The following is a 24,594-nucleotide window of genomic DNA, read 5'->3' as shown; positions in this document are numbered from 1 at the left end:
CACGTCAGTGTCGACGTCCCAGACGAGCCCTAACACCTTCTTCAGCGATGTATCCGAGGCGGACGTTGTCCCATCCGCTTCGAGGTACTGCGTAACGCTGCACAGTTGCTGGTCCACCTTACCAGCTTCATACCGGCCGCTCGAAGGATCTGTCGTGCCTGATGGTATAGCGTTAGCGCCTCTTCAACAGTGTCCAACCCGACAACTAGGTCGTCGACGTAAAAGTGCGACGCAAGTAGAGAAACAGTTGGAGTACACGTTGTCTCTGCGGACAGTAAGTGATGACGTATGGTGGCTGCTAGTAGAAATGGGATAGACTTGGCACCGAAAGGAACACGCGTCATCCTCCAAGTCTCAACTGACGGTAAAGGTTCGCCGTTCTTTGGAGTCGTCGAGTACCAAAGGAGGCGTAACGAATCTCTGTCAGCCTCTTCCAATAGGATCTGCAGAAAAGCCTTTTCAAAGTCCGCTGTTACAGCAATTCGAAAGGCTCGAAATTGTAGCGGGAGTTCCAGGACGTCAGGGTTCAAGTTTGGCCCTACATGAAGCGTTTCGTTGAGCGAGACACAACCGGGAGCCTTCGATGAGGCATCGAACACTATCCGAACCTTCGTTGTCTCTCGGTCCCTACGAATGACTGCATGGTAAGGCATGTAGTACAATAGTCCTCAAACAACTGCGGGGTCAGCCACACGCTCGGCATGATCGTTCGTCAGGTACTGTCGTATCGTTGAGTCGTACTCATCCGTAACTGCTTGGTCGGAGAGCAATTTCTTCGTTATCCTTTGGAGTCTCTGTACGGCTAGGGCCTTGTTGTCACCCAGTAAGGAGCCTTTGCCCGGATCCCTTGGGAACCGCAGAACATATCGACCGCCGGAAAGCTTGGCAGCCGCACGAAATTCTTGAATGACAGTGCCATCTGTATCGTTGGATTGCTGCTGATCAGTAATGCCGAGGTGTTCTAGCTCCCAAAAGGCTTGCAACTGCAGATCAATCTGTCGGTCCGGTTCCTCTGTTTGTACGCCAATCCTCGTCACTTCTACCTCATTCGCGGGTCTGAAGCGAAAAGCACCCTGCACCGTCCACCCGAACAAAGTTTCTACTGCTACCAGGTCTTTTGACAATAGTACGGTGTTTCCGGTGACGACCTTCCAGTAGTGATCGGATCCAATTAGAACGGAGAGGACGCTCGAAGGGGCCGAAGGCTGATCTGCTAACTGGAGCCCCATTCTCTTGAGTTGACTGGATATGCCGGAGGGCACGGATGGAAGCCCATCGGAACAGATGTGCTCGTACTCGATGGCGTTGATTACCACACTATAAGCAGAAGATTGGCTGTGCAGTGTGCACTGAACGCTGTTGTATTTTGTGCGGCAGGCGGTTTTGTTGCCCAAGGTGTGGATGGTTAAATCCTCGAAGCCTACCGAGTGACATCCGACGGCCAGTGAAACGTCGCGCCGAACGAAGCTTCGCTGGCTTCCTACATCCAGCAAAAGGCGGACGAATTGCTTGAGGCCGTTTGAGCCCTCGAGCCAGCCGCTGTCTGTCTGTAGCAGAACCTCGGAGCCGCAGTAAGACGTGAACGCCAAATTGTCCGATGAAGATGACACAGAAGTGATGAAGTCATCTGCAGCCGCGGGTGCGGCTGTAAGAGGCTGCTGGCTGGGAAGTCGCGGCTCGGACGTTGATGTTTGCGGACACAACTGTGTTATGTGACGTTTGTTACATCGCTGGCACCTCAGCTTCCAGCAAACTCGACAATTCCTAGACAGGTGTGACCGTTTCCCACAAAGGAAACAACGGCGTTCACGGCGCAAAATATTCCGAACCTCATCCACGCTGAGCGCAACCTTCCAACGAGTGGGTTTTGGACTGGCACAGTGGGCAAGGAAGGTCCGCTACTGCAGCCGTCAAGGAATAAGCAGAAGGCGGTAGGAAGCGTTTGTCTCTGCTGTTCCTAAAGCTTCCCGGTGCGTCATCCTTCAGAGAGTCCGTATCTCGGCGTGCTCGTTCACGGCAGCTTACTTCAGTTTCGATGAAGTCCAGGAGCGTCGTAAGCACGTCAGCAGTAGCACCAGTAGCATCCTGCCCTTTTGACTTATAATACTCGAGCTCCAGCTGCCTGAGAATCTTGCGCCAACAGTGCCCGGTGAATAGCGACAGAGTACTGCGCCGTTTGCACTCCCAAACTCTGAAGATTACGAATGCAAATGGATACCGCGTCGTGCAGAGTTCGCAGCCCCGCCACGTCATCCATAGACTTGAGACCTTTCGATGTCGAAAAGCGAGTCTAGATGCTGGCTGATCAGAAGGTCATCCCTACCAAATCGCTTCTTTAGCATGTCGACTGTTGTTGAATAATTGGCGTCGGTGATCGCCAAACCTGCGATGAACCGAGCCGCCGGTCCCGTGAGAAGAGACACCAGGTACTTGAGCTTCGTGACAGCAGAAAGTCGGGGGTTGTCGTGTATGCTCGCACAAAACTGGTCCCAAAATCCTTGCCACATGGAGACATCACCATTGAAACTATCGATCCTTAGCTTCGGCAAACTTGCTCCGTCGCCCGATACATTGGGGGTGTGCAAGGAGTTGGCGGTGTCGCCCGATGACTGTGGCTGTGTAGTAGTACTGGCTGTGGTCGACGGTAAAGCAGGCGATGGCAACACGATTGAGGCCAGAGCGCTTCTGACAAGCACGGTAGTTTCTGTTATGGGCTCAAGATACCTGTCGCAGTCGTCACATTCGTCTTCCAGTAAATCTTCAGGGATGACAGCCTGGATCTTGCGGTTGAGTTCCAACAGAGTATTCGCTTTGCCTTCCAGGAAGCTGTATTTAAAATTGAGCTGATCAACGTTGAGCGGCGTCGCAGCCAACATAGTCTTGATGTCGGAGATGGTGCGACAAACCGCCGACCTTGCGGACTTCCGTTGCTTCTTGCTTCCATAGCTGCCAACCGAGGCTGTAGCACCCTGTAGCTCCTCTCTTCTGCGCAGTATATTGACCGAGAAGATCCCGGGTTTCGGCACCAATATTAAATAAGAAGTAGGAGACGTCCGTAAGAGTGGAGTGCCTAGCATTTAATGACGAGGAAAGAACAATGGCGGCAGAATGCCTGCACCGCGAGCCCATGAGATGCGGGCCGGAACCCTTAACTTCTTTTACACCTTTTATTTGCGGTGTGCTGAGAAAAGTTGGCACCTACTGCTTCAACATCGTGTGAAAGTGATTGCGCAGTTGCCATCTTAAGGACTGCGTTGGGGTGTTCGTTTGCGAGTTGCGAGCGTAACTTTGACTTCTTCAGATTCATCATAGCGGAAAACACACTTATGTTGTCTTGCGCCGTATAGTGCCAGGAATTATTAGACGTCTGTTGCACCCAACATGGGTATGTACAACTTGATTTTGAGATGGAAAGTGGGGAGGCTCATCGCCAGAGGCAATACTCTACCCCATTGCTGGTGGGGAATAAAATAATGAGCCCCTTCACAATAACGATCCAAGTCCGATGGTGTCGAGAAAGAGCTTTGAGCGGAGATCGTTGCTGGGCTGGGCTGGGCCAGGGACCAAGCAATTTCGATAGGGAGAAGGGGCGAGAGTCCAGCTGACTAAGTGACGTATCTTCGGATACTTTCGTTCACGTAAGAACAAAACGAAGCCGCACCAATTTGAGCGATTTGTTTTCTATATCGGTATGTCGCGTTGCACGTGAATCAGTTCCATTTTCATCAGGAGCGTTGTTCACAGATGCTGAAAATGGCGACGAATAAAAATGCCCCGTTTCAAGTATCCTGAATTCGAAGAATCTTTCACTCGGGAGATCATCTAGCCTGCGACTGAACCGGTCCGTTTTTGGTGGAATTGAAAGCACCAATATTATAATTCGGTTATGCAGGGTTCGCTCAGAAATTTTGGTAGGAATGTGCCAGAAATATCCAATCAGGTAAAAATCAGCCACGCAGGGGTAGGTTTAGAGAGGCATCAGCGAAAATGACGAAAGTAACACAAAAATCCACACGTCGAATTTTCAACCTATAATCATACGTTTAAAGGTTGGTTATGATTAAAAGTTGAAAGTTGGGTATTCCCTGTCTGTCTCTGCGTGACTTTGGTCGTCTTCGCTGCTGTCATGTACCAACCGGCCCGGCTGTCTCTCATTTAGAGAATCATCGGCTGTTAGAGGTCAGTGGCAAGAGCTTTCTATGACTAACGAATGAAGGATTGATTGCACGAGTACAGAGTCCAGTAAAACGCCGCGACCGTTCATGAATCTTGGGACGAGTTTGCTCACCGACCACCTACGCCACCACTTCGACATCATTGGTTTATAGGCGCTGTAGTGTCCTGGAGTCTCCTGAAGACCATTAGAGTCAGAACACCGGACGAAACCAGAGACTTTCCGACCAGTTTATTGCTCAAACGAAGAATGACCAAAATGTTCCCCTGCACGCGCTCACGCTATCCCTTCCTCATCGTCGTCTTCCATCACGTTAATCCAAAATGTTCTAAATAACAACACTACATTCCCCCCGGTTTCCAATAAAGCTTTCCCCATCAATTGTAAACAAAACAAAGACAAACCTTAGTTCAGTACGGTGCCACATTGATCACTCAGTTCAATCACTCAGTTCAAAACAAAATCTCCGTATCTCTTCGGCGGCTTCGCACGTGTAGACCGTTCAGGGTACCGCCTCGTTGCCGGCTGTGTTGCCTCATTAACGACGGGGACGGCTCTTGGAGCGTTACTCGCGTCATCCGGTGGTGTCTGCTCGCTCGGCGACTCTCGGGCTTCCGTCCGATCCACACTGGGTGCTTCATCACTTCGTGGCCGCGCACAATCATCGACTACGTCCCAGTCGTCCGATATTCGGGACTGATTGTGGGGAATCCACTTGAAATAACTTGCGTTCCTGACGACTGTCCTGTCACCACGTGTAGCTGTGACGGCAGTTCCTTGGACCCTTGTGACCGTATACGGCTGCTGTTCATACGGTGCCTCATGTGATAGGGTTGAAGGTCGCTTGAGTAAAACACAGTCTCCACGCTGAAGTTGATGAGGTCTCGCGTGTCTTTTCTCGTCGGCGTAGACCTTCATGTCCTGCTTCTTTTGTCGGTCAGAGGTTTCCAATTTTCCGTAATGCCGTGTCTCAGGCAGTTGCGGTAATTTTGTCCTGATCTTGCGCCCGAATAGAAGTTCTGACGGGGTTATACAAGTCGTCGTGTGTGGCGTGGCTCTGTAGTTCAAGAAGTATTCGTGAAGCTCTTCCTTCCACGAGCGTCCTTGAATACCCGCTGCCTTCACAGTCTTCTTTACGTTCTTGATGAACCTCTCCACCTCACCGTTCGCTTGAGGCCATAACGGTGTTGTGCGGTGATGACGGATGCCGTTGTGTGCGGCAAACTCTGCGAACTCCTTGCCGAAAAATGGGGGACCATTATCGGTCTTCAAGACGTACGGTATTCCATGTACCGCGAAGATTTCAGTAAGCTTTGCGATGACCGTTTTTCCAGTCAGCGAAGACAGAGTTGAGACCACTGGAAATCGTGAATACTCATCCACGACGACCAATAAGTACTTGTTGCCAGGCAAAGGTCCCGCAAAATCTGCAGCAAGTGACTGCCACGGTCCTCCTGGGAGAGGCGTCATCATCAACGGCGAAGTCATTTTCTCTTCGACTGTTCTTTGGCAAGCTTCGCAGTTCCTGACGGCGCTTTCCACCTTCTTGTCTATTCCCGGAAACCAGACCTTTTCTCTGACGAGCTGCTTAGTTTTCACAATGCCCTGGTGACCTCTGTGTGCGAGGCGCACGATATCCATCTGTGCTTTTCCTGGGATCACAAGCCTTGTCCCTCTCAACACCAAATTGCTCTCCGTCACAGTCAACTCTTCCCTGATCTGGTAAAAAGGCTTCAACAGTTCATGCCTCCACAATGAATCCAGAGACGATTGGTCTGTCGTGCGCAGGGCCGTGATAAGCAGGTCCATCTGTGGGTCTCCTTTGTACACGTTTTCAATATCTTGCGCCGTTAAAGCTTTTGGCGTAGCTGAGTTCAGTACGAAGCGTACGTATTCTTCTACGGCGCTCGTTTCTTGCGTCGGACTATCCTCTCCGCTTGCCACGATCGGGTGCCTCGACAAATAATCTGCCGGATTTTCTTTGCCTGGTATGTGCTGTATGTCAAAGACATAGTGCTGAAGTCTGAGGCTCAGCCGCTCCAACCGCGCGGAAAGCTTGGCGCTGGAATTTCGCAGTATGGACACTAACGGCAGGTGGTCTGTCTTCACCAGGAACTTTCCTCCCGCCAGGTATACTCGAAAACGCTCGACGGTAGACACGATGGCTAGCATCTCCTTATCAATCTGGGGGTATTTCTTCTCCGTGGGCGATAACGCTCGGCTGTAGTAGGCCAAGATGCTGGGTCTTTTCCCATCTTTGGCCTCTTGAATCAGGATTCCAGCTATTCCGTCGGGTCCTGCGTCTGTGATGATGCAGGTTTCCTTGTTGACGTCGAAGTACGCAAGAGTCTGAGACTGAGACATCAGGAGTTTAATCTTGTCCAGGGCTTTCTGGTGGTCTTCAGTCCTTCGGAATTCAACTTCGGAACGCGTTAAGGCTCTGAGCGGTTCGGCGATTTCTGCTAGGCGAGGGATGAACCGGCTGCAATAGTTCACCATGCCTAGAAGGCTCCTGACCTCTGTTGCATCCTTAGGAGGCGCCATCTTCGTTACCGCTTCTACCTTTTCAGGGTCGACACTGATTCCGTCAGCAGAGAACACATGTCCGTAAAACTTCAACGTGCGTGCACCAATCACGCATTTCTTCCCGTTCAGGGTTAGCCCTACATCTTGAAGGCTCATCAGGACCAGACGCAGTCTTCGGTCATGCTCTTCCATCGTGCGTCCGGAAATCAGAATGTCATCACTAACGTTGATAATTCCGTTTTCATCTGGTAGGATCTGTCGAATGGCGTCTTGAAAGATCTCCGCTGCTGCGTTAACTCCGAAGAGCAATCTCTTGTATCTTCGTAACCCACAGTGGGTGGAAAACGTGGTTATGGCTCGCGAAGACTCATCCAGCTCCAGCTGGTGGTAGCCTTCGTTTAGATCTAACTTCGAAAAAAACGCTGCTCCGTTCAGGATGCTGATGATGTCCTCGATCGTGGGCATAACATGTCGTACACGAGCGATCGCCTTGTTCGCTTCTCTCATGTCAATACACATCCTGACTGCTCCATATCAGTATGCGGCTTAGGCACAACCACGATTGGCGATACCCAAGGTGTCGGCCCCGTGACGTGCTCGATGATGTCTAATGCTTCAAGGCGTGCCAACTCCGCTTCTAACGCCTTTCTCATCCGAAAAGGGATCCGCCGATGCTGTCGTGCTACCGGGCTAACATCGCTCGAAATCTCCAACTTCACTTGAAACTGCTTCAGCCGACCCAGGCCACCGAATAGCTTTGGAAACTCCTTCCGAGCGTCCACCGACGTGTGCTCAGCCACCGCATGCACGATGTCAATCAGCATGAGTTCCCTGGCTGTCTTGTAACTGAGCAGCGACGGCTGTGGTCCTTGGACGACATACACTTCTGCTCGAGTGCTGCTCAGTTTAGCGCTGAACATTGCCGTGAACTTCCCCATTACTGGGATCTCTTGCTGTACTCCGTAAGGTACTAGTCGAGTAGTAGTTGCTTCCAAGGGGACTCTCAAGTGCGTTCTCCAGGTTCGCTCACCAACCACGTTGACCCCTGCGCCCGTATCCAGGAAGAACTCCAGGGGCTTCTCGTTTAATGTTATCGTTACTGTGGGGAGCTTGCTTGCCGTGCCGTGTACATGAAAAACGGACTCGTCAGAACTTGCAGGCCGTAGCGCTTCTGTTGTCGCAGACGACGTAGTTAAAGGTCAGCTACGCCGATTTCCCGATGTGTTGAAACGGTTGTGATATTCAGAACGAGCACATCCAACTGCCCCCGATACACACCTTCGTTTCTCAATTTTGTCTTCCTATTACGAAAATTAATTCATCAAAGAAACCAAAACAAGCCATGGGCGCAGCCATTTTTGTGACGTAGATGGGATAAACCTGCTCCATCTACGTAGATAGAGAATCGTGCGTCTGATTGGATGAAAGCTGAGGCTTTCTCTGACTTCCCTGGCGTCTTCTCCCGTTTGCGAGGAAATCCAGTTATGGCCGCCGGCTACGATGAGCGTTTCGTCCGAGGTAATCCCGAGAACTATTGAACGATGGAAACAACAACCGCGAACTCACCTCAACATCATTTTCAGCGTGAAATTGTGATTCTGTGCTCGAGAACTTCGCAGTTCAACCGTTCAGCTGCCATTCACGTCAACCCGTTTGCTGCTTTTACTACAAGTGCAGGAATGGGAGCGATTGAGCAACAACGTGAGACTTTGTGATCGTTTGAGCACACACCTGCAGAGGACTGGTCTTCAAAGAAAGAAGGCCGTATTTCTGCCCATGCACATCGTGCGATTGCCAGGCTTGTTACACGAGATACATATATTGTGCAGCATCATAGCGCGACTGCAATGAACGACGTAGGAATGTATCGTGACTACTCGAACTGCATTCGTTGAACCATTCGTCGGTTATATAAAAGTGCTCATTAGAGTTGCCCCGCACAAAAACTGTTGGATGTATTTTGTAGTGTGTTGTTTATCTCGTAGAGCGCATCGCGGCATGTAGGTCGAGAGCCCTTATACGTATTTATACGTACGGGTCGATCTCATATTGCTTTTGAGTTAGGCATAGTGTCTTCAAATCAGGGTATGTGTACCCTGTTTGCTGGGCCCATCAGATGTTATTAAGGGTAGTGCAACATTTCCCACTTCTTGAACCATGCTAACATTGCCAGAATAAGGAACATTACACTGTGCTGTGTATTCCACACTCAGTTGTCTCGCGACGTAAACCCCCAATTATTATATTGGGTACTCCACATGTTCACCAAGTCAGCACTTCCCATATCCTATTTTTTTTAAACATGTGCTTAAAATTGCACAACTGCCACTCAAGTAACTTTGCCACCAAATTAGTCAGTGACAAAAGGTACATGTACTTTATCACAAATTTAATAACCTTAGTGGAAATGGTGGATGGTGTCCTCTGCCTGGTACGGTGCACTTCATAGCAAAATACACAATAGTCCAAATGTTTTTCTTGTCCACAAATGCCCTGTCAAAGCTGAAAGACTCTTATCAGAATGGGGAAGCGGGCTTGCTTGTCCAGAGAAACAAATATGAAACTGCAGTGCTCAACGTAAATAACTCCATGCTCAGCAACTAAGGCTGGTGATGCCGAAGACCTAATATTTCTAGGTTAAAAGGAACAAAAGAGAAAAGACCACTGCGGCATATTAATGTTGTTTCAAAAGTATAACACCACAAAATTTGTGAGAGGCAGTTGGTGTATTTAGTTATGTTGGTCGCCTCCTGCACCAATTTTTAATAAGATTCAAATGCGTTGCTGCCAACCAGGACCTAAGCCTGACATATGATCTAATAATAATAATAGTATCTATCTATGACCTATATGGACCTTCACCACTAGTTTGGTCTAGGCTTCACACGTGGCTTCTAGTGAAATTCGAAGCTGCTCTGTAGAGCTGACAGGAGACTTGCAGAGTAGAGAACTTATTTATATTTTCCAAAGAACATGTAAAAAACAATGTGCTGTACCAACTCTATTCAAAGAAATACAAATATACTTTGTTTGAGCTATGTGCATATTAGCAGATTACGGGTGACCGATGACACACAATGGGCGTCAAGGGTGAGAACACAAGAATACTACCACTGCAAGCACTGTCCTGAAATTCTAAGTCACCATTTGTCAGAAAGCAATGACCACACACAGCCTAAGGATCATATTGAGCTCCTTCCATTATTCTTTTTATTGACAGCATGTTGGCTGCCATCCAGTCCATGAAAGTGACCCTTATCGTTGAAAGAACGGTTCAACAGCAAGCGAGCTGGTGATAGTGTCCATAATGGCGAGACCTGAAGAGGAGATACAAGAAGGGACATAAACACACTATGTTGAGACATTGTGTATGTCCCTTCCTATCCCTTGTCTCAGGGTTTTTCGCTATGGACCTTCATGATGTTTCCTTCGGCAAACTTTACATATTTTTGTGTAGAATTGTGAAGGTACAGCCAGGCGCTGTTAGCAAATCACACAGTACTTTTCTTGAATCAAGAATCCATGGAAGGTACACAGTCATCTTCAGCATTGCACACATATATGGGACATGTTAATCACTTTGGAATGTCACAGACATGTCATGGAGGCCGGCACATGATTAGTGGTGCTGAACACACAACTATTTGTCATAGTTTAGGCGTAAAAGGCAGTTTTGTCACCTGCATGTTGAGGAAGATGTATCTCTACATGCTTTGCCATGACACAAATATATGAAGCAACAAATGTACCCTCTACTTTATTATGGTTATTAGTCAACACTGCCAAGAATGTGGGAACACAGTCTTGTACCACCTACACTCTTCAAAATGACATTCACACACGACACATTGTAGGTCAACGAGACTCCAGAATGATATCCTCTCCCTCCCCATTGGCTGAGAACATTTTTCTACTACTTTGCATAATGGGGAGTTAGTACAAGAAACGTACACATTCCTTTTTTGAGCAAATCAGTATTCAGCGCGCTACCATACTGTGGTAGGCCTGCAGTGCATTACGTGGTACAGCACACACTGTAAGAAATTTCACCGTAGAACATGTCCCCCATTCTAATGGGTCTTCTCCAGTTTTTCAAACTGCCATTTCCCATAGTGCTTTATGGTACGACACAGTATTTCTAAATCTTTACTGTAGTTTACTGGTTGTAGCAGAAAAAGACACCACTGTTTCCGATCACAGGACGAAGTGCTATACGGAAACAGTACATGCTGCTCTCTAGCAGTTGTTAGTGTTTGGACATCGTATGGTGCATGCAGGGTAAATTCCATGGTTAAAATATCCAAACGTGAACAACTGTTAGATTACATGATGTAGAATGCTCTGTAGTACAGTAAAACCTCCAAAGTCGGACACCTCCCTACCTCGGACAACTCCACATGATTTCATTGCACGGGCAGGCTCCCATTCAAACTACATGGGGACGAAATTCTCCATGTCGGACACCTCCCTATCTTGGAAGTAGGATAGGGTTTTCCCTGCAACGTCGGACAAAACCCTGGCCAAATTACCTCAATATCGGCCCATCTTTGCACCAAAAAGACCCAAAATGAGCCAGTGGCCTTGACTTTTGCCCCTTTTTTCCCCTATTCTGGTCTCAGCATTTTGTTGCTTTAGTTTTTCAAGTCCAAAAACAAGTGCTGTCAGTCTACATTGTAATTCTTTACGTGAGCACTTGTCTTCAGTTTGTCTAGAGCGTTTGAACGAGCACTGCACCAAAGCTATGAGAAGTAGGCTGACGCTTCAGAGACAAGTCCTTGCTGCTCGAAAAGCTCCGGATGTAATGCCATTGAGTAGAATCTGAACGGAATTGAATATAGTAAAATCAGTAATAATTATCAGTGAAGAGTGGGTAGAGGTACCACTACCAGGCACCACCACCAGGTACCACTAAGGACCTTAAATTGAAGAAGGGGGACATTTCTCACAGCTGTGATCTCTTCCATTTTTTGTTGCCGTCATATTCTGTAACTCGGACACCTCTATACGTAGGAGACGCTTCGGCTGCACTGCGGGTGTCCAACATAGGAAGGTTTCACTGTATTTATGTTCCGTGTCATGTGACCACAAACAATATATGCTTTTGCTCATGCTGCACAGCACAGGCGAATTGAGCTGCATGTGAGGATAATAACATGAAACCCGAGGTGTGGAGGAAAAGGCATGACTTTACGGTCTCTGTGTCAGTTGTTTCATGTTGTAGTTGCGTACCAGCTGGTCTGTACATGAGAATAGGTTTGATGCATTGTACACGCACCATACACATGAAGTATGTGGTGTGTTGTGATAGTAATGCCACTGCCAATTGAAGAATAATGCTCCAGGTGGATTGTTTCGGTACAATCTTGAACTATGCATACCAAGGGGTAGGGCATCTGCGTGACAGGTTTACCTGGAAGTAAGAATGTAAATGTTAGCTAAAGTCATTGAATAATTAACATTATCAACATACTGTTGCAGATCATACCAACAATAGCACACAAGATGCTCCGATATGCTATGCAGGAATGTCTCTGTACTCACAATATTAGTACAGCAGCTACAGAAAGGCATAAAACTAGTTTTTGTATACATGATACCACTTGAATGCAACACAAGCTTCTGCTGCACCTGAGAAAAAGTATGTACTGTTGCACACATGATGCTGTTTGAATGTCTCGAAAAACATGATTTATGACCGAAAGACATCAACTGGAAGATTTCGATTTACCTTAGTCAAAACTGAGAAAAAGTATGTGCTGTTGCACACATGAAACTGCTTGAACTGCCCTTGAGCGCTCTGGAAGAACACCTTATTTGTGACCAAAATACAACAGCTGAGCGAACATTGAATTTATACCTTACTCAAAATACACAAGATGTGCTGCCGTGCATGTGATACGATGATACTGCTTAAATGTACTCTGAAAGCGCTGGCACCTCAGGCATGGTTGCCCTAAGCTAGCGAGCAACAGCAAGGGTATACGAACACAAGAAGTCGAGCACAAGTGGTGGAATGCACTTGATTAATCAGAAAATGAAATGTCTCAGTACCAGGTGTCACTGTTCCGTCAACAAAAACAGATGAACTTTGAAGGGGCGTCTGGTTGGCACTGGTGACAGCCTTCAGATTCAAACCCAGACGAGGATAGTTGAGACGTGGAGTGCAAGCTTTTCGGTGGTGCCAGAATGCCTGCGAAATCATTTAACAAATAAGGCAATTCCAAATCTGTACTGAGAATACATCCGCTGGGGCGTAATCTCAAAGGATGAAGCAGTAACTGACAGATAGCGTATTTTTCTCTTCTACGTGATGCAATTTGCACCGCATGACTGACTTTTCTAACATTAAGCGTCTTACCTTTATCTGCTGCCTAGTCCTGCCCCTGCAATCTCCTGCTGCAGATAAGGTTGGCACGGCATCCCGGACGAGACATCTTCGGCTTCTTGTGAAACAAGTTGCGCATTGCTTCCGTAACATTCGTATGAGCCAGATGAACAGATCACTGCTTTCGAAGGTGGCACCCAGTCGAAGTTGTAACCGATTGTTGCAGTCAATAGATTTCTCTTTCACCTTTCGGAAAAATGTGGTTTGAAACATTGGAACTGCATGCTGAAGTGTTCTTGCAGACGGGAGCAAAACGCTCACGCATTCTCGGCACGCAGCACAAAACACGAATCACACCAGGAAGTCTGTACTGGCCTAGCAAATGCTTTGCAGTCGAAGGAAGCAAAACTCACGTTCCTCGTGGGTTTAGTGAAGTCCAGAAATATACCGGCTCCCTAATGCGAACTGTTTATCACTTCCCCAATGTGAATCTGCGCAGCAGACGGCTCGGCAGGAGAAACTGGCCGGCTTGGCGGAAGAAACCAAGCCAAAAGTCATGCCAAGCCGGAGCGCGGGCAGACCACGAATGTGTCGTCGACACAGGGTTTGCGGGCCACAAGACGGGATGTCAGTGAAACTAAAAATTCACTTTTTCGGAAAACCGCGAGGAGTTTGGGATAACTGTTTTGCATACATAATCAGTGTTCCCTTATGAACACATCGTGTGAGTACCATTCCATTCTGTAACACTCGAAAATCGGCGTAGCTGAGCTTTAAAGAGCGTATCTTCTCCTTGGGCTCTCGGGCGCTTCTGCACCACTTTGCGAAATGGTTTCTTCTCCCACAGTTGTGGCAAACTGCTTCCCAGGCTGGGCAACGTGTCTTGCCGTTCTTGTGCGGCCAGCTTCCTCCGCACCCCGAACATTTAGCTGTTTGTCTCTGTTCAGAGCCAGTTTTCTTGCGGCGCGTTCTACGACGCTCGTGCTTCTTGGCGTCAACTTTCTGGACTGTAGACGTTTGAGATGGAGATTCGATGCTGGATGCCTGCAACTCTGCAGTTTCTATGCTGCTTCCAAGCGCGAGGAGTTTCTCTAGAGTGATATCGGTTTCTCGCAGTGCTGCCCTGCGTAGCTTATGAGACGTGGTGCCCTCAATGATCTGGGAAACGAGTTCTTTCTCTATGTCCGTGAACTCGCATGTTGCTGCGAGCCGGCGGAGCCTAACCTGGAACTGTCCAAGCGTTTCTCCAGCATCTTGCCGTGCTTGGCGGAAGATGTGACGTTCAAAGACAGCATTTTTCTTGGGGGCAAAGTGTTCCTTTAACCGCGTGACAGCGGTATCAAAGTCTGTTCCGGTGTTGGGCAGCGTCTGGAACACATCGTAGACTTCTTCACCTGCGTAATGCAGTAACATCGCTCGCTTTCGGGCTGGATCTGTGATGTTTGCGGCTAGCAGAAAGTTTTCGAAGCGGGCAATCCACTTCAGCCATCTCGGTGAGAGTGATGAAACGTCGCTATGTGGGTTGAAGGGCGGGAAGGTCGGCAAGAACGTCTCCATGGCTGGCGTTCTATTAGGCTTCTCTGTGCTTCTTTCGTCTCGTGGGCTTCCTGAATGCGTTGCTTGCTTCAGTAGTCTGAACCTTCGTCGCCAGAATTTGTAGTGTCCTGGAGTCTCCTGAAGACCATTAGAGTCAGAACACCGGACGAAACCAGAGACTTTCCGACCAGTTTATTGCTCAAACGAAGAATGACCAAAATGTTCCCCTGCACGCGCTCACGCTATCCCTTCCTCATCGTCGTCTTCCATCACGTTAATCCAAAATGTTCTAAATAACAACACTACAGGCGCTTGTTGGACGGCGCTGTGGTCGCTTGATTGACATCGACACACGTGGCGATTTCGGGCGTAGCGGTGTGGTACTGACGCCGTGGGTGCGTTCGAATAGTCTGATATGCGCCACCGCACAGTGTAAGTGGCGCCGTAATGGTGCGTCATCTGAATTCCCCACAGGCGCACATGTGCGTCACAGAAGGCGCATTTTAGGAAAGACTCATCCGATGCAGACTTGGTTATGAGATTAGAGACTAATCGATTCGAATCCTAGTAAAATAGCGCGTCCACAACAAGCACTTCACCTTGCTTGCAGGGCACCGTGCACCCACCTCTTTTCAGAAAACGCGATAAACTTTATTTTTAATCAACATTTCGGGCTACAGTACTTTTCTTTCACACGAAAAGGCGTACATAATGCGGAAATTACTTACTTACTTTTCAAGTGACTTCCTAGCTTCACAAATACACACCCCCACACATATTTTTCATACACACAACGAACGTCGCCTATACAAACTCCCAAAAGTGTCTTACCAACCACAAAAATGCACATTATTCCTCAGGTCAATTATTATCGAACGACAAAATACGAAACACACATATGCGCCAGTGGTACAAAGGACAGCGCGTCTTCGCGCAGGATGTAATAGGAACTTCCACGCAGACGACATCAGCTAAAAACAAACAAAGCAGCTCATAAATGAACATTGCCATTGCGTACAGAAAGACGTCGAGCTCGATGCAGTAATAAAAAGAGAAGAATAACCTAGAATTAGAATTCATTGCCTCTTGCTTTATTCACTTGCACCAAAATATTTTGAAACAATACTACAGCAAATGAGCAAAGAATACATCTGCATTCGCTATACACACAGGACCCCCAAGCCATTTTTAAACCAAACGAGATTGCATGTATTCATTAGTATGCCATAATAATCGTAACAAAAAAAGAAAGGAATGCATGTTCGCTATACATCCAAGAGAAAACGGTGCCGTGCTTTTGCGCAGCAATTATGATACAGAAGGGAGTTCACTTATTTCTGCTTTTATTTCGTTGCACCCACATATTTTGCAAGGATACAATAGAGTGGAACGGGTAAATGTGAACATCATTCGCTACACGCTGTAGCTCTCATCATTTTTAAACCAAACCAGTTGACATGTGTTCATAAGGATACGACCTTTCACTAAATAGGTAAGTTGCTAATGACACTCACAAAATTGTGATCCCAACATCATTGACTGTAAGCTTCAGTGCCAACAGAGCAATGCGCGCCCATCAACATGCCTTGGACTCACTTCGCACACATACGATACCTTTCTGAATATATCCTACTGCCACCGGAATGAAAGGTTTATCGCAAGCATAATCATCTGCTTCGCGTCGTATATATATATATATATATCTTAAGAGACGCCAAAAGAGCCTCACTCTCGTCGTGTTGAAGCAGCATGGAAATCATTTGGAACGTATATTTTTGACCGCTTGATATGAACATACTACCTTAAAAAACTGTCACGCAAAATATTTCCTTCGAAAAGCGCGAATTTCCTAAGAAAATTAGTTTGCAAGAATGCGCTCCGCGGCGACAGTCTCCCCCAAGCCGAGTCTGGCGTGTGGTGACGTCAGGCGGCCGAGCACTTCATTGACTGCTGGAAGCGTCCGCCCCCCCCCCCCCCCCCCCCGCCAGAATCGTCTGCTAGCTCCGGAATCGTGGCAAACTGACTGAGACGCTGTTGCTATTTATTTGCGTTTGGCATTAACTTGTGTTCTTACATGATTTGTCTCGTACGTTTTACATAAAACAAGACTGCGGACAGAGTAAAAGGTGTGGCTAGGCCTCTGTGTTGCCGTGACGGCCCGGGTTGAGGTGGATCATACGCAGTTGTGGTTTCTGTTCCGATTGTGCTGAGGTGTCTTTAATTAGTGAACAGTATTGTGCCTGTGTGTGCAGCATATATATGATACGACTAAATACATTCCATACAAACGAAGACATCGACCAGGTTCTGGTCAGAGACCCTTTAAACAGTACGTAGGGACTGATACCAACGAGGGCAGAGTGCTTTTTATTTATTTGTTTATTTTATTCTTTCTTCGAATTTTATTACTTTGAACGAGTCATCTAAACTTAACATGTCTGTTTTGCCGCTGTCCGCTCGCACGGGGAATCGGTAAAGGATTGCGCGCGCGATTGCGTCACCGTGTTCAAACCGCGAGAACGGGCCCGCGTGGGGACGCGGTTCGGGCGCACTGCTTCATCACTTTAACACCGGCAAAGCAGACATGTTAAATTTAGATGACTCGTTCAAAGTAAAAAAAACTTGAAGAAAGAATAAAATAAATAAAGAAAGAGAAATCACTCTGCCCTCGTTGGTCAATGCCTTTGTTTGTATGGATAACGAACCTACATGGTGCCTCCGAGTTACAACTGAAACATTTCGTCTCTGCGGAAACGCCAATTATTCCAAACAAGGAGCCGAAAACCGATTTCGATTTCTGCCCTCAACTCGTGCGATCAGCGCAAAACTCTAGCTATTATGCAGTAGTTTTCCCATGTGTATGACGTAAAACACCCGCGACGTTTATTGGTGGAATGTCCACACCGGAAGTTCGGGTGGTTTCCGCAACTTCCGTATTGCTGGGTGCTTTTTCAATATGGACGCGGAAGCACAGCGGAGTCAACAAGTCAGCTTTTCAGCTACCTTTCAGCAGCTCACCTGCTACGTGCAGCAGAGTTTGGAGGCCTTGCTTTTGAAATGTTGAGCCGCGAATCGACTTCAGCATGAAGAGGAAGTTCCAACGACAGACTGTTAGATGAGCTTTCAGCATCCATCACGATGAAGCACATGAACAGTTTTGTGTAAATTTCGTGTTTGACGGCGCCGTGTAAAGGGGACGGAGTGGTTCTGCATAATAATGCCGAAAGAAGTCGAGTGCTTATGTTGCAAGGAGCTGCTCTTAAAGTAGCACATTTAGAACTTCGAGGGCAGCACGAACCTAGCGCTCATATTTACAAGTAAGTAGCGTGTCTCATGCACAATCATTCTGGTTGGTTTCAGTACAAAATAGTTATTCTGAACTTTTCGTTATTGTTCGTCACTTATTCAGAAAGAGTGCAGCTGAATTAATACTTGGCGTCCTACTAGCTTTAGCTTTGTTCAAAGCTTGCGTGTCTCGTACAGGACATAGATACACTACATACCAACAGTTCGTGAGATGGTCCACGCCGAGACTGGGAGGTGACACGGGTTCGAATCTTGTCACCGGCTGTGCTGTCTGAGGTTTTCCCTGGGTTTTCCGAAGACTTTCCAGACGAATGTCGGCACAGTTCCCCCTGAAGTCGGCCCAGGACGCATACTAACCCCCCTGTCCCCCACTCCTTCCTGCTGTCCTCTCTCCATCTGCCCATGTCTGTACGCCGCTCATAGCCACAGTTGCTTCGCGGCGCTAACACGGAATTAAAAAAAAAAAAAAACAAGAGAATCGTTGTACCAGTCTGCGCTATGAACAGGATACGCAAAGCCTTTCCCATAGTAACATGCTTTAAATACCCAAGATACCAGGTGGAAGTACCCCGTACAGGGGGTGCCCTTTGCAATTTCAGCTGTAGACACATGTCGGTAATGATGTAACTATAATAATGACCCCCCTCCCCCCAAGTTTTCTCAACACCCCTCCATGTTTGAGATTCCGGATAAACCACTGTGCTGATCCCTGGCACAAAGCACCAACCTGCTCCTGCCTGGTAATAATTACATTGGGCTCTCAATTCCATCACAGACACAAATCCAATCCTGTTCTTGAGCATCCTTTTGTCCACCCATTCAGTCAGTATGTCGTATGTGTTGTTCGAACTCTTACTGTCTGATAGCACCCAAGTAGTATTGTTTAAGCACCTCAAGTATTTTAATGATCGTTATGTGGAAGTAAATCAGACTGTTATGAAGGTTACCCTGTGTGTGACCTCCGGTTCCTGCTCTCAGTCCTCCAGAAGTGCTCACTACACAAGTTGACTATCGAAAACCTCAATCTTCCATGCATGATGTAAAACCCCAGCTCGCTTGCTTCCTAGCCATTTTTTCATTCTCAATCTTCCTTTTGTGTGCAAAGTGCGCACCCAGTTCGAGTAGGATGTATCAAGCTTTGTATCTTGGGCTGCTCAAATACTCAAATAGGCATGTTGTAACATGAAATGTGGTTCATATAGTTTATTGCGGCACTCAGATAATATCTTCATAATATGTCTGCAGAGATTGTTCCAAAATAGCATATGTGATGCAGCGTCATACATTATAGGGCTTCTGGGGAAAATCATGATTCACTTGATACAGACGGCAGGCTTTGTAATGGTGTCTGACACATTTTTAGCAGCCACTGTTTTAAAATATGCATTAAAAATGCTCCAACTATGAAAGTATCACCAAGTTCTTCATTTCATTTGTTTACTTTAAAGACCCTTGTGAAGGGATTTACATAAAGGGGGGAGGTTTGTATCAAAAAAAGACAAATATCAAAATGATGTACACAAAAATACACAAAATTCGTTCACTCACCACAAAGAAATTCATTCGATCTGAAAATGATCATCGCACTTGGAAATAAATGACGATATATTTTGTACTGATGCTATGTGGGCAGGAAGGTCATTCCAGTTTGACACCATCAGCTGGCGCAGAGAGTCTGGTTTCATCTGGTAATCAAAGGAGTAACAAAGAGATCGGCTTTAATCGCTGAGACGCTGGAAAAAGGATGATAATCACGAGCAACAAACCGTGCGGTTCTGTACAAATTCTACTTTGTCGATTAAGAGATGTTGGGATGGGTTCCAGATTGCAGAGGCATATTCCAGTTCTTTCGAACATGGCAGTTGATGTTCTGAGACTGGAACACCCAGAAAGGACAAATACATACAAAGCATCAAGTGCCTAAGAAATGAATGATGAAAGAAGGCAGTCGCTGGATAGGTTAGCCAGTAGTAGGACTTGAACCCACATCTTCTGTATTATCGATGCAGGGCTCCTATCAATTGAGCTAAGCTAACACGCCTCTCCAGTGACTTCCAAGGGTGCGGATGTACCCTAGGAATACGTTTATGGGCAGGCGAACATTAGTCACTGTTATTATACAGGCATAGCTCTCTGTCCAGTATGATCACCGCAGAGCACATTTGCAGGAACTCACAGGCACAAAACTTGCATAATAAATAAGTAATAGCCTCAAACAGCTATTATATATATAATAACTAGGACATGGAACTCCAATAGCAGATGGTCTAGCAGTACAACACAGGTAATCTTGCGATCACTATATATTTCCCAAAATGCTGGAAAAAAAATAGGTAGAATTACTGCAATGAGCTGCTCAATTTTTCACCATCAGATATATTTTTAGCACTCTGTCTTTGATGTTTCAAAATATACATGCATCGAACCTGCAGAAGCTTGTGTGTGTAAGTAGAGTCACACATCTCACGTGCAACAGGCAGATCTAAGTTGTATTGATATATGTCAAGTCCTTACGCGTCCTCACCACCTGTAGATTCCTTTAAAGGGAACAAAAAAACTTTGTTAGTAACAATTTCACGCAATATGCCACATTTGTAAAAGAAATTGGCCCCGTACCTGACGGACAACTTTCATGACCATTGCAGATGTCTTCCTCTCCTGTTCCTTCCACTTCCATGAAGTCATCACCCTAACATTGTTAAAAAAACCATAGATATTTATGAGGATCTCATTTCATAGAAAATTAAATCAGGCTACCAGACACGAAAGGCATCAGCCTGAGGAGGTGCCTAGCACCAATACAGTGTGTGATAACTGAGATACCACCACTACGAGCATACAGCAAATCACAACCACATAAATAAAATACACAATTGCACCGAGCAGTGCACATTTTCACACACACACACACACAACGATATATAACAGAGTGGCCTGTCTCTAATAAGACATCGACAAGTCTGTGTAACTCTGTTTTGAAACTGGACACAGGAAGGCCATTTCCAATCAGTTGAAAAAAATTGTTCGGAAAAGGAACGGTTTCTGCTGATTTCCGTAGTTGGTCCGTAGCAGTGGAACCTTGTAAGGTGGTACAGTGATGGATTTCATACCGTAATGGCAAGTGTTTGGAATGGCGCTAAAAGATCCTGAATTTGCAACGCAATTTTGTGTAAATGTCTGATTTCCAAGTGAACACTTTGTCTACTGTATTTTGCATGTCTTGAAGGAGCTGAGGGGCTGGCTGGCTGGATGGATTGTAGTGACACCCCTGGTGGGCCTCTTTGCAACGAGGGTCCAGCACATTGCACCTGTAGACATGGTTGTCGTACACCAGGCTTTCTTTCTTTCTTTTTTTTTTTTGCACTGCAATTTTATCGTAGTTGCCCTCTGTGGTGTTTCCCCAGATTAGACAACAATAGTACAGCTTGGGGTAAACTATGGATTTCAACTGCGTTGGTTGAGAATCCAGAGCCCTTCTTTACTATGTGCAGTATGCTGCATATTATAAGCAAAACAAATAGAAGAAAACTTGTACCTGATCCCTGCCTTGTATTTCCAACATTTGGTTCCACATCTTGTCCAATGAAGTCATGAACTACATTGGTGCACACTGCTGTGACAATTGAAATGTTACACCTATAGATGCGGAATACACAGCTTCACTTCACGTACTGTGGATGGTGCTTACTGCATTGGCATGGCTGCATTCTGAACAACACCCGGAATTGTACAGTATATCTTTTGATATATCGCCCGCGCAGCTACAGATACAGCTGAAGATTTTGCAGCTGCGGTGAAAAAAACCGCGGAATCTGCATCTAAAGCTATCACGGTTCCCGATACCTACACACGCGTAGGTGCGGAATACGAAAGGCTTCGTGCGATTCGACGCAGAGCGGAAAGGAGATTCCGACGATCCGGAAACCCAGACGACTATCGGGAATCATGCCGGCTGCAGCGTATAATACGGCGTCACCTACAAAGATTATCTCGGCAACAGTGGCGGTCTTTCTGCTCCACACTTTCGCCATTCACATCCATGACGCGTGTATGGCAGGTAGTCCGGTCGCTTGGGACAGCAAACTCGCAATCTTACCCTCTCAGGGCTCTGGCTATTCATCACGATACTGATGAGAGGTCTACCGCAAATGAATTTTGCAAACTGTTTACTAGGCCGTCTCTATCATCCACGGCAACTGCATATCATGTATCATTGGGAAATGACAAACGGAGTACTGTGTTGACCGATAACGCGCGGTGTGCGGCTTTGGATGCTGATTTCAGCCTAGCAGAACTTGACGCCGCAACAAGTTCAAGAAGATGCAAATCGTCGCCAGGTCCCGACGGCGTTACCTACAAGCATATAGGTAGCCTACACATCAACGCTCAGAAGACTTTATCAAGTCTAATCAATAAGAGCTGGAATGAGGGTAAACTTCCTGCGATATGGAAAATCTCCAGAGTAGTGCCCTTGCTGAAACCAGGGAAATCTCCCCGGGAAATATGGCATCCTTCAGGCCAATTAGCTTGTCGAGTTGCGTGTGCAAGGTAATGGCAAAGATGGTGCTAAGTCGACTGGAATGGGTCATCGAGACACAAAAGCTGCTTCCAGAATGCATGTCTGGCTTCCGTAAGGGCAGGTGCACTATGGACAGCGTACTAGACCTGGACCTTCGTAGAACATGAACGCGCGCCCTGGTCGCACGACAGCGGCAGCACTTTTAGACATCAAAAGGGCGTACGACACGGTCAGTTACAGCCACGTCCTATATGATCTGTATAGCCTAGGAATACAATGTCGCTCTCTACGGTGGATCGCAGACTACCTTGAAGGGAGGTCCGTGTATGTGCAAACCAAAGACGGGAATAGTGACAGTCATGGCCTCACAAGCGGGGTGCCACAGGGCGGCGTGTTGAGTCCCCTGCTGTTCAACGTGGTCATGGCGAACCTGCCGCAACGGTTGCCGAAGAACGTGCACATTAGTATGTACGCCGACGACATCTGCATATGGTGCTCTGGTGTGCAGATGCCCGCATTGCGGCAGCGCCTTCAAAATGCCTTAGATTGTACGGTCTCCTTCTTAACGGAGAGGGGCATGGATATATCAGTCGAGAAAACTGTATTTCTTCCCATCAGTCGAAGGAAAATGAAGACTTTTCAACTGAAGCTTGACGGCCAGCCAATAAGAAGATTGTCTCATCACCGGTTCTTGGGAGTAATAATCGACTCGCAGCTCTCGTGGGCTGCGCACATTAAACACCTCAAGCAAAGGACTGACGCACGTATCAACATCCTACGGCGTATCAGCGGCTCCAGCTGGGGAATGTCGACAGCGTCTCTTCTCGCCATACATAAAGCACTCATTCGGCAGGTGATGGCCTACCATTTGCCCGTACTGCACGGAATAAGCGACACGTCAGAGAGGACACTGCAAAGCGTATTATCGAAAAGCTTAAAAGTCTGCCTCGGTGTACCTTGTGCAACTTCAAATGTCCTAACTACAGCAGAAGCCAGAGAACTTCCATTAGATGTACTGAGGACGCAGGAAACAGTGCGGCACTACGTTCGTCTATGCACGCGGCATCACAAACACCCCATTGCAAGGAAGGTGGCACGTCGAAATTCGCAATTCATCAACGTGATAGCTCCATATCGCAGTGCTTTACCAAAAGCACAGTTGACATTAACGGCGGTCGATCCTCCGTGGACACTGCAACTTCCTGGTATCGCGCTGACTGTTCCTGGTGTATATCACCAAAAGGCTTCACTACCATCTCCAGTGTTGAAACAGTACTGTCTGTCTCTGCTGGAGAGCCATCGTGCCAGGACCGCAATTTTCACAGACGGGTCGACGTCAACGTCTGGGTCTTCATCAGCGTTTGTTGTACCACAGCATAGTAGAGAAGGAATAGCAAGGCTTTCCCACAGAATATTGTCGACAGCAGCGGAATTGGTAGCCATGCAGCTTGCCATGCAGTATGTGGCCGCACGCCAGGAGCCCGCGCAATGGGTCATATATTGCGATTCAAAGGCCGGCCTCCAAGCCATAATATCATTCTTGGGAAGTGGCTGTATGGCGCCAATAGTACGGGACATTCTCATCGCATACAAGAAAGCAGTAGATACTGGCCACGACATACTGCTTCAGTGGATTCCTGGACATGTTGGCATACGGGGTAATGAAGCTGCAGATGAGATGGCGGATATAGCGCACCTGTCGTCAACGGAACACACGGTGACATATTCCACGTCAGATGTGAAGCACATGTTGAAATTGCTGACAGAAGATATTTGCAGAAGACAATGGTTACAAGTAGACAGGCGGTCATCCTTGCTTCATCAGATTGACCCGGAGCTGAAATTCCGTGTTCCGTCCAGCATACCGCGACCTATACAAACACTCTTGCATCGGTTTCGCCTTAACGTTCCGTATGGTCAACAGTTTCTCCATAAAGTCGGCAGGGCTAGTTCAGCAAACTGTCCAGTGTGTGCATCTGTGGAAAACACGGAACACATCGTTATGCACTGCACAAGATATGCATCCCAAAGGGCTACATTGACGTTTGCTCTAGACCGCTTGGACAATAGAACCTTCGATATAGTCAAGGTTCTAGGTGTATGGGAACCCGGGAAGAGAGATGCGGCGTTGTCAGCGCTTGTCAACTTCATAGTGAGCAGTGAGATGGAATCTGTATTTTAGGACGGCATTCTAGGCATGTGTCGTCG

The 24,594-nt window shown here is 47.2% G+C and overlaps 2 protein-coding genes and 1 long non-coding RNA gene across 5 annotated transcripts in view; 1 reads left to right on the top strand and 2 right to left on the bottom strand.

The window, feature by feature from the left end:
* Positions 1–24,594, top strand: part of LOC135374565 (SH2 domain-containing protein 3C-like) — a 286,980-nt gene that overhangs the window by 103,174 nt on the left and 159,212 nt on the right. The gene's annotated exons all lie outside the window — the stretch shown is intronic.
* On the bottom strand, positions 11,199–13,223 carry LOC135374568 (uncharacterized). Its single transcript, XR_010416965.1, has 3 exons — positions 13,059–13,223; positions 12,752–12,890; positions 11,199–12,110 (listed from the first exon to the last, which is right to left on the bottom strand). It is a non-coding gene; the product is annotated as an uncharacterized LOC135374568 (long non-coding RNA).
* LOC135374561 (uncharacterized) lies at positions 13,481–14,781 on the bottom strand. Its single transcript, XM_064607501.1, has 2 exons — positions 13,758–14,781; positions 13,481–13,516 (listed from the first exon to the last, which is right to left on the bottom strand). The coding sequence occupies exons 1-2, from the start codon at positions 14,580–14,582 to the stop codon at positions 13,481–13,483; spliced, it is 861 nt and encodes a 286-aa protein (XP_064463571.1). The 5' UTR covers positions 14,583–14,781.

This window comes from Ornithodoros turicata, unplaced genomic scaffold, assembly GCF_037126465.1.
Source record: "Ornithodoros turicata isolate Travis unplaced genomic scaffold, ASM3712646v1 Chromosome78, whole genome shotgun sequence".
In the NCBI taxonomy this organism is placed as follows: Eukaryota; Metazoa; Arthropoda; class Arachnida; order Ixodida; family Argasidae; genus Ornithodoros; species Ornithodoros turicata.
The sequence above is the reverse complement of the archived record's forward strand: the minus strand, read 5'-3'. Positions and strand labels throughout refer to the sequence as shown.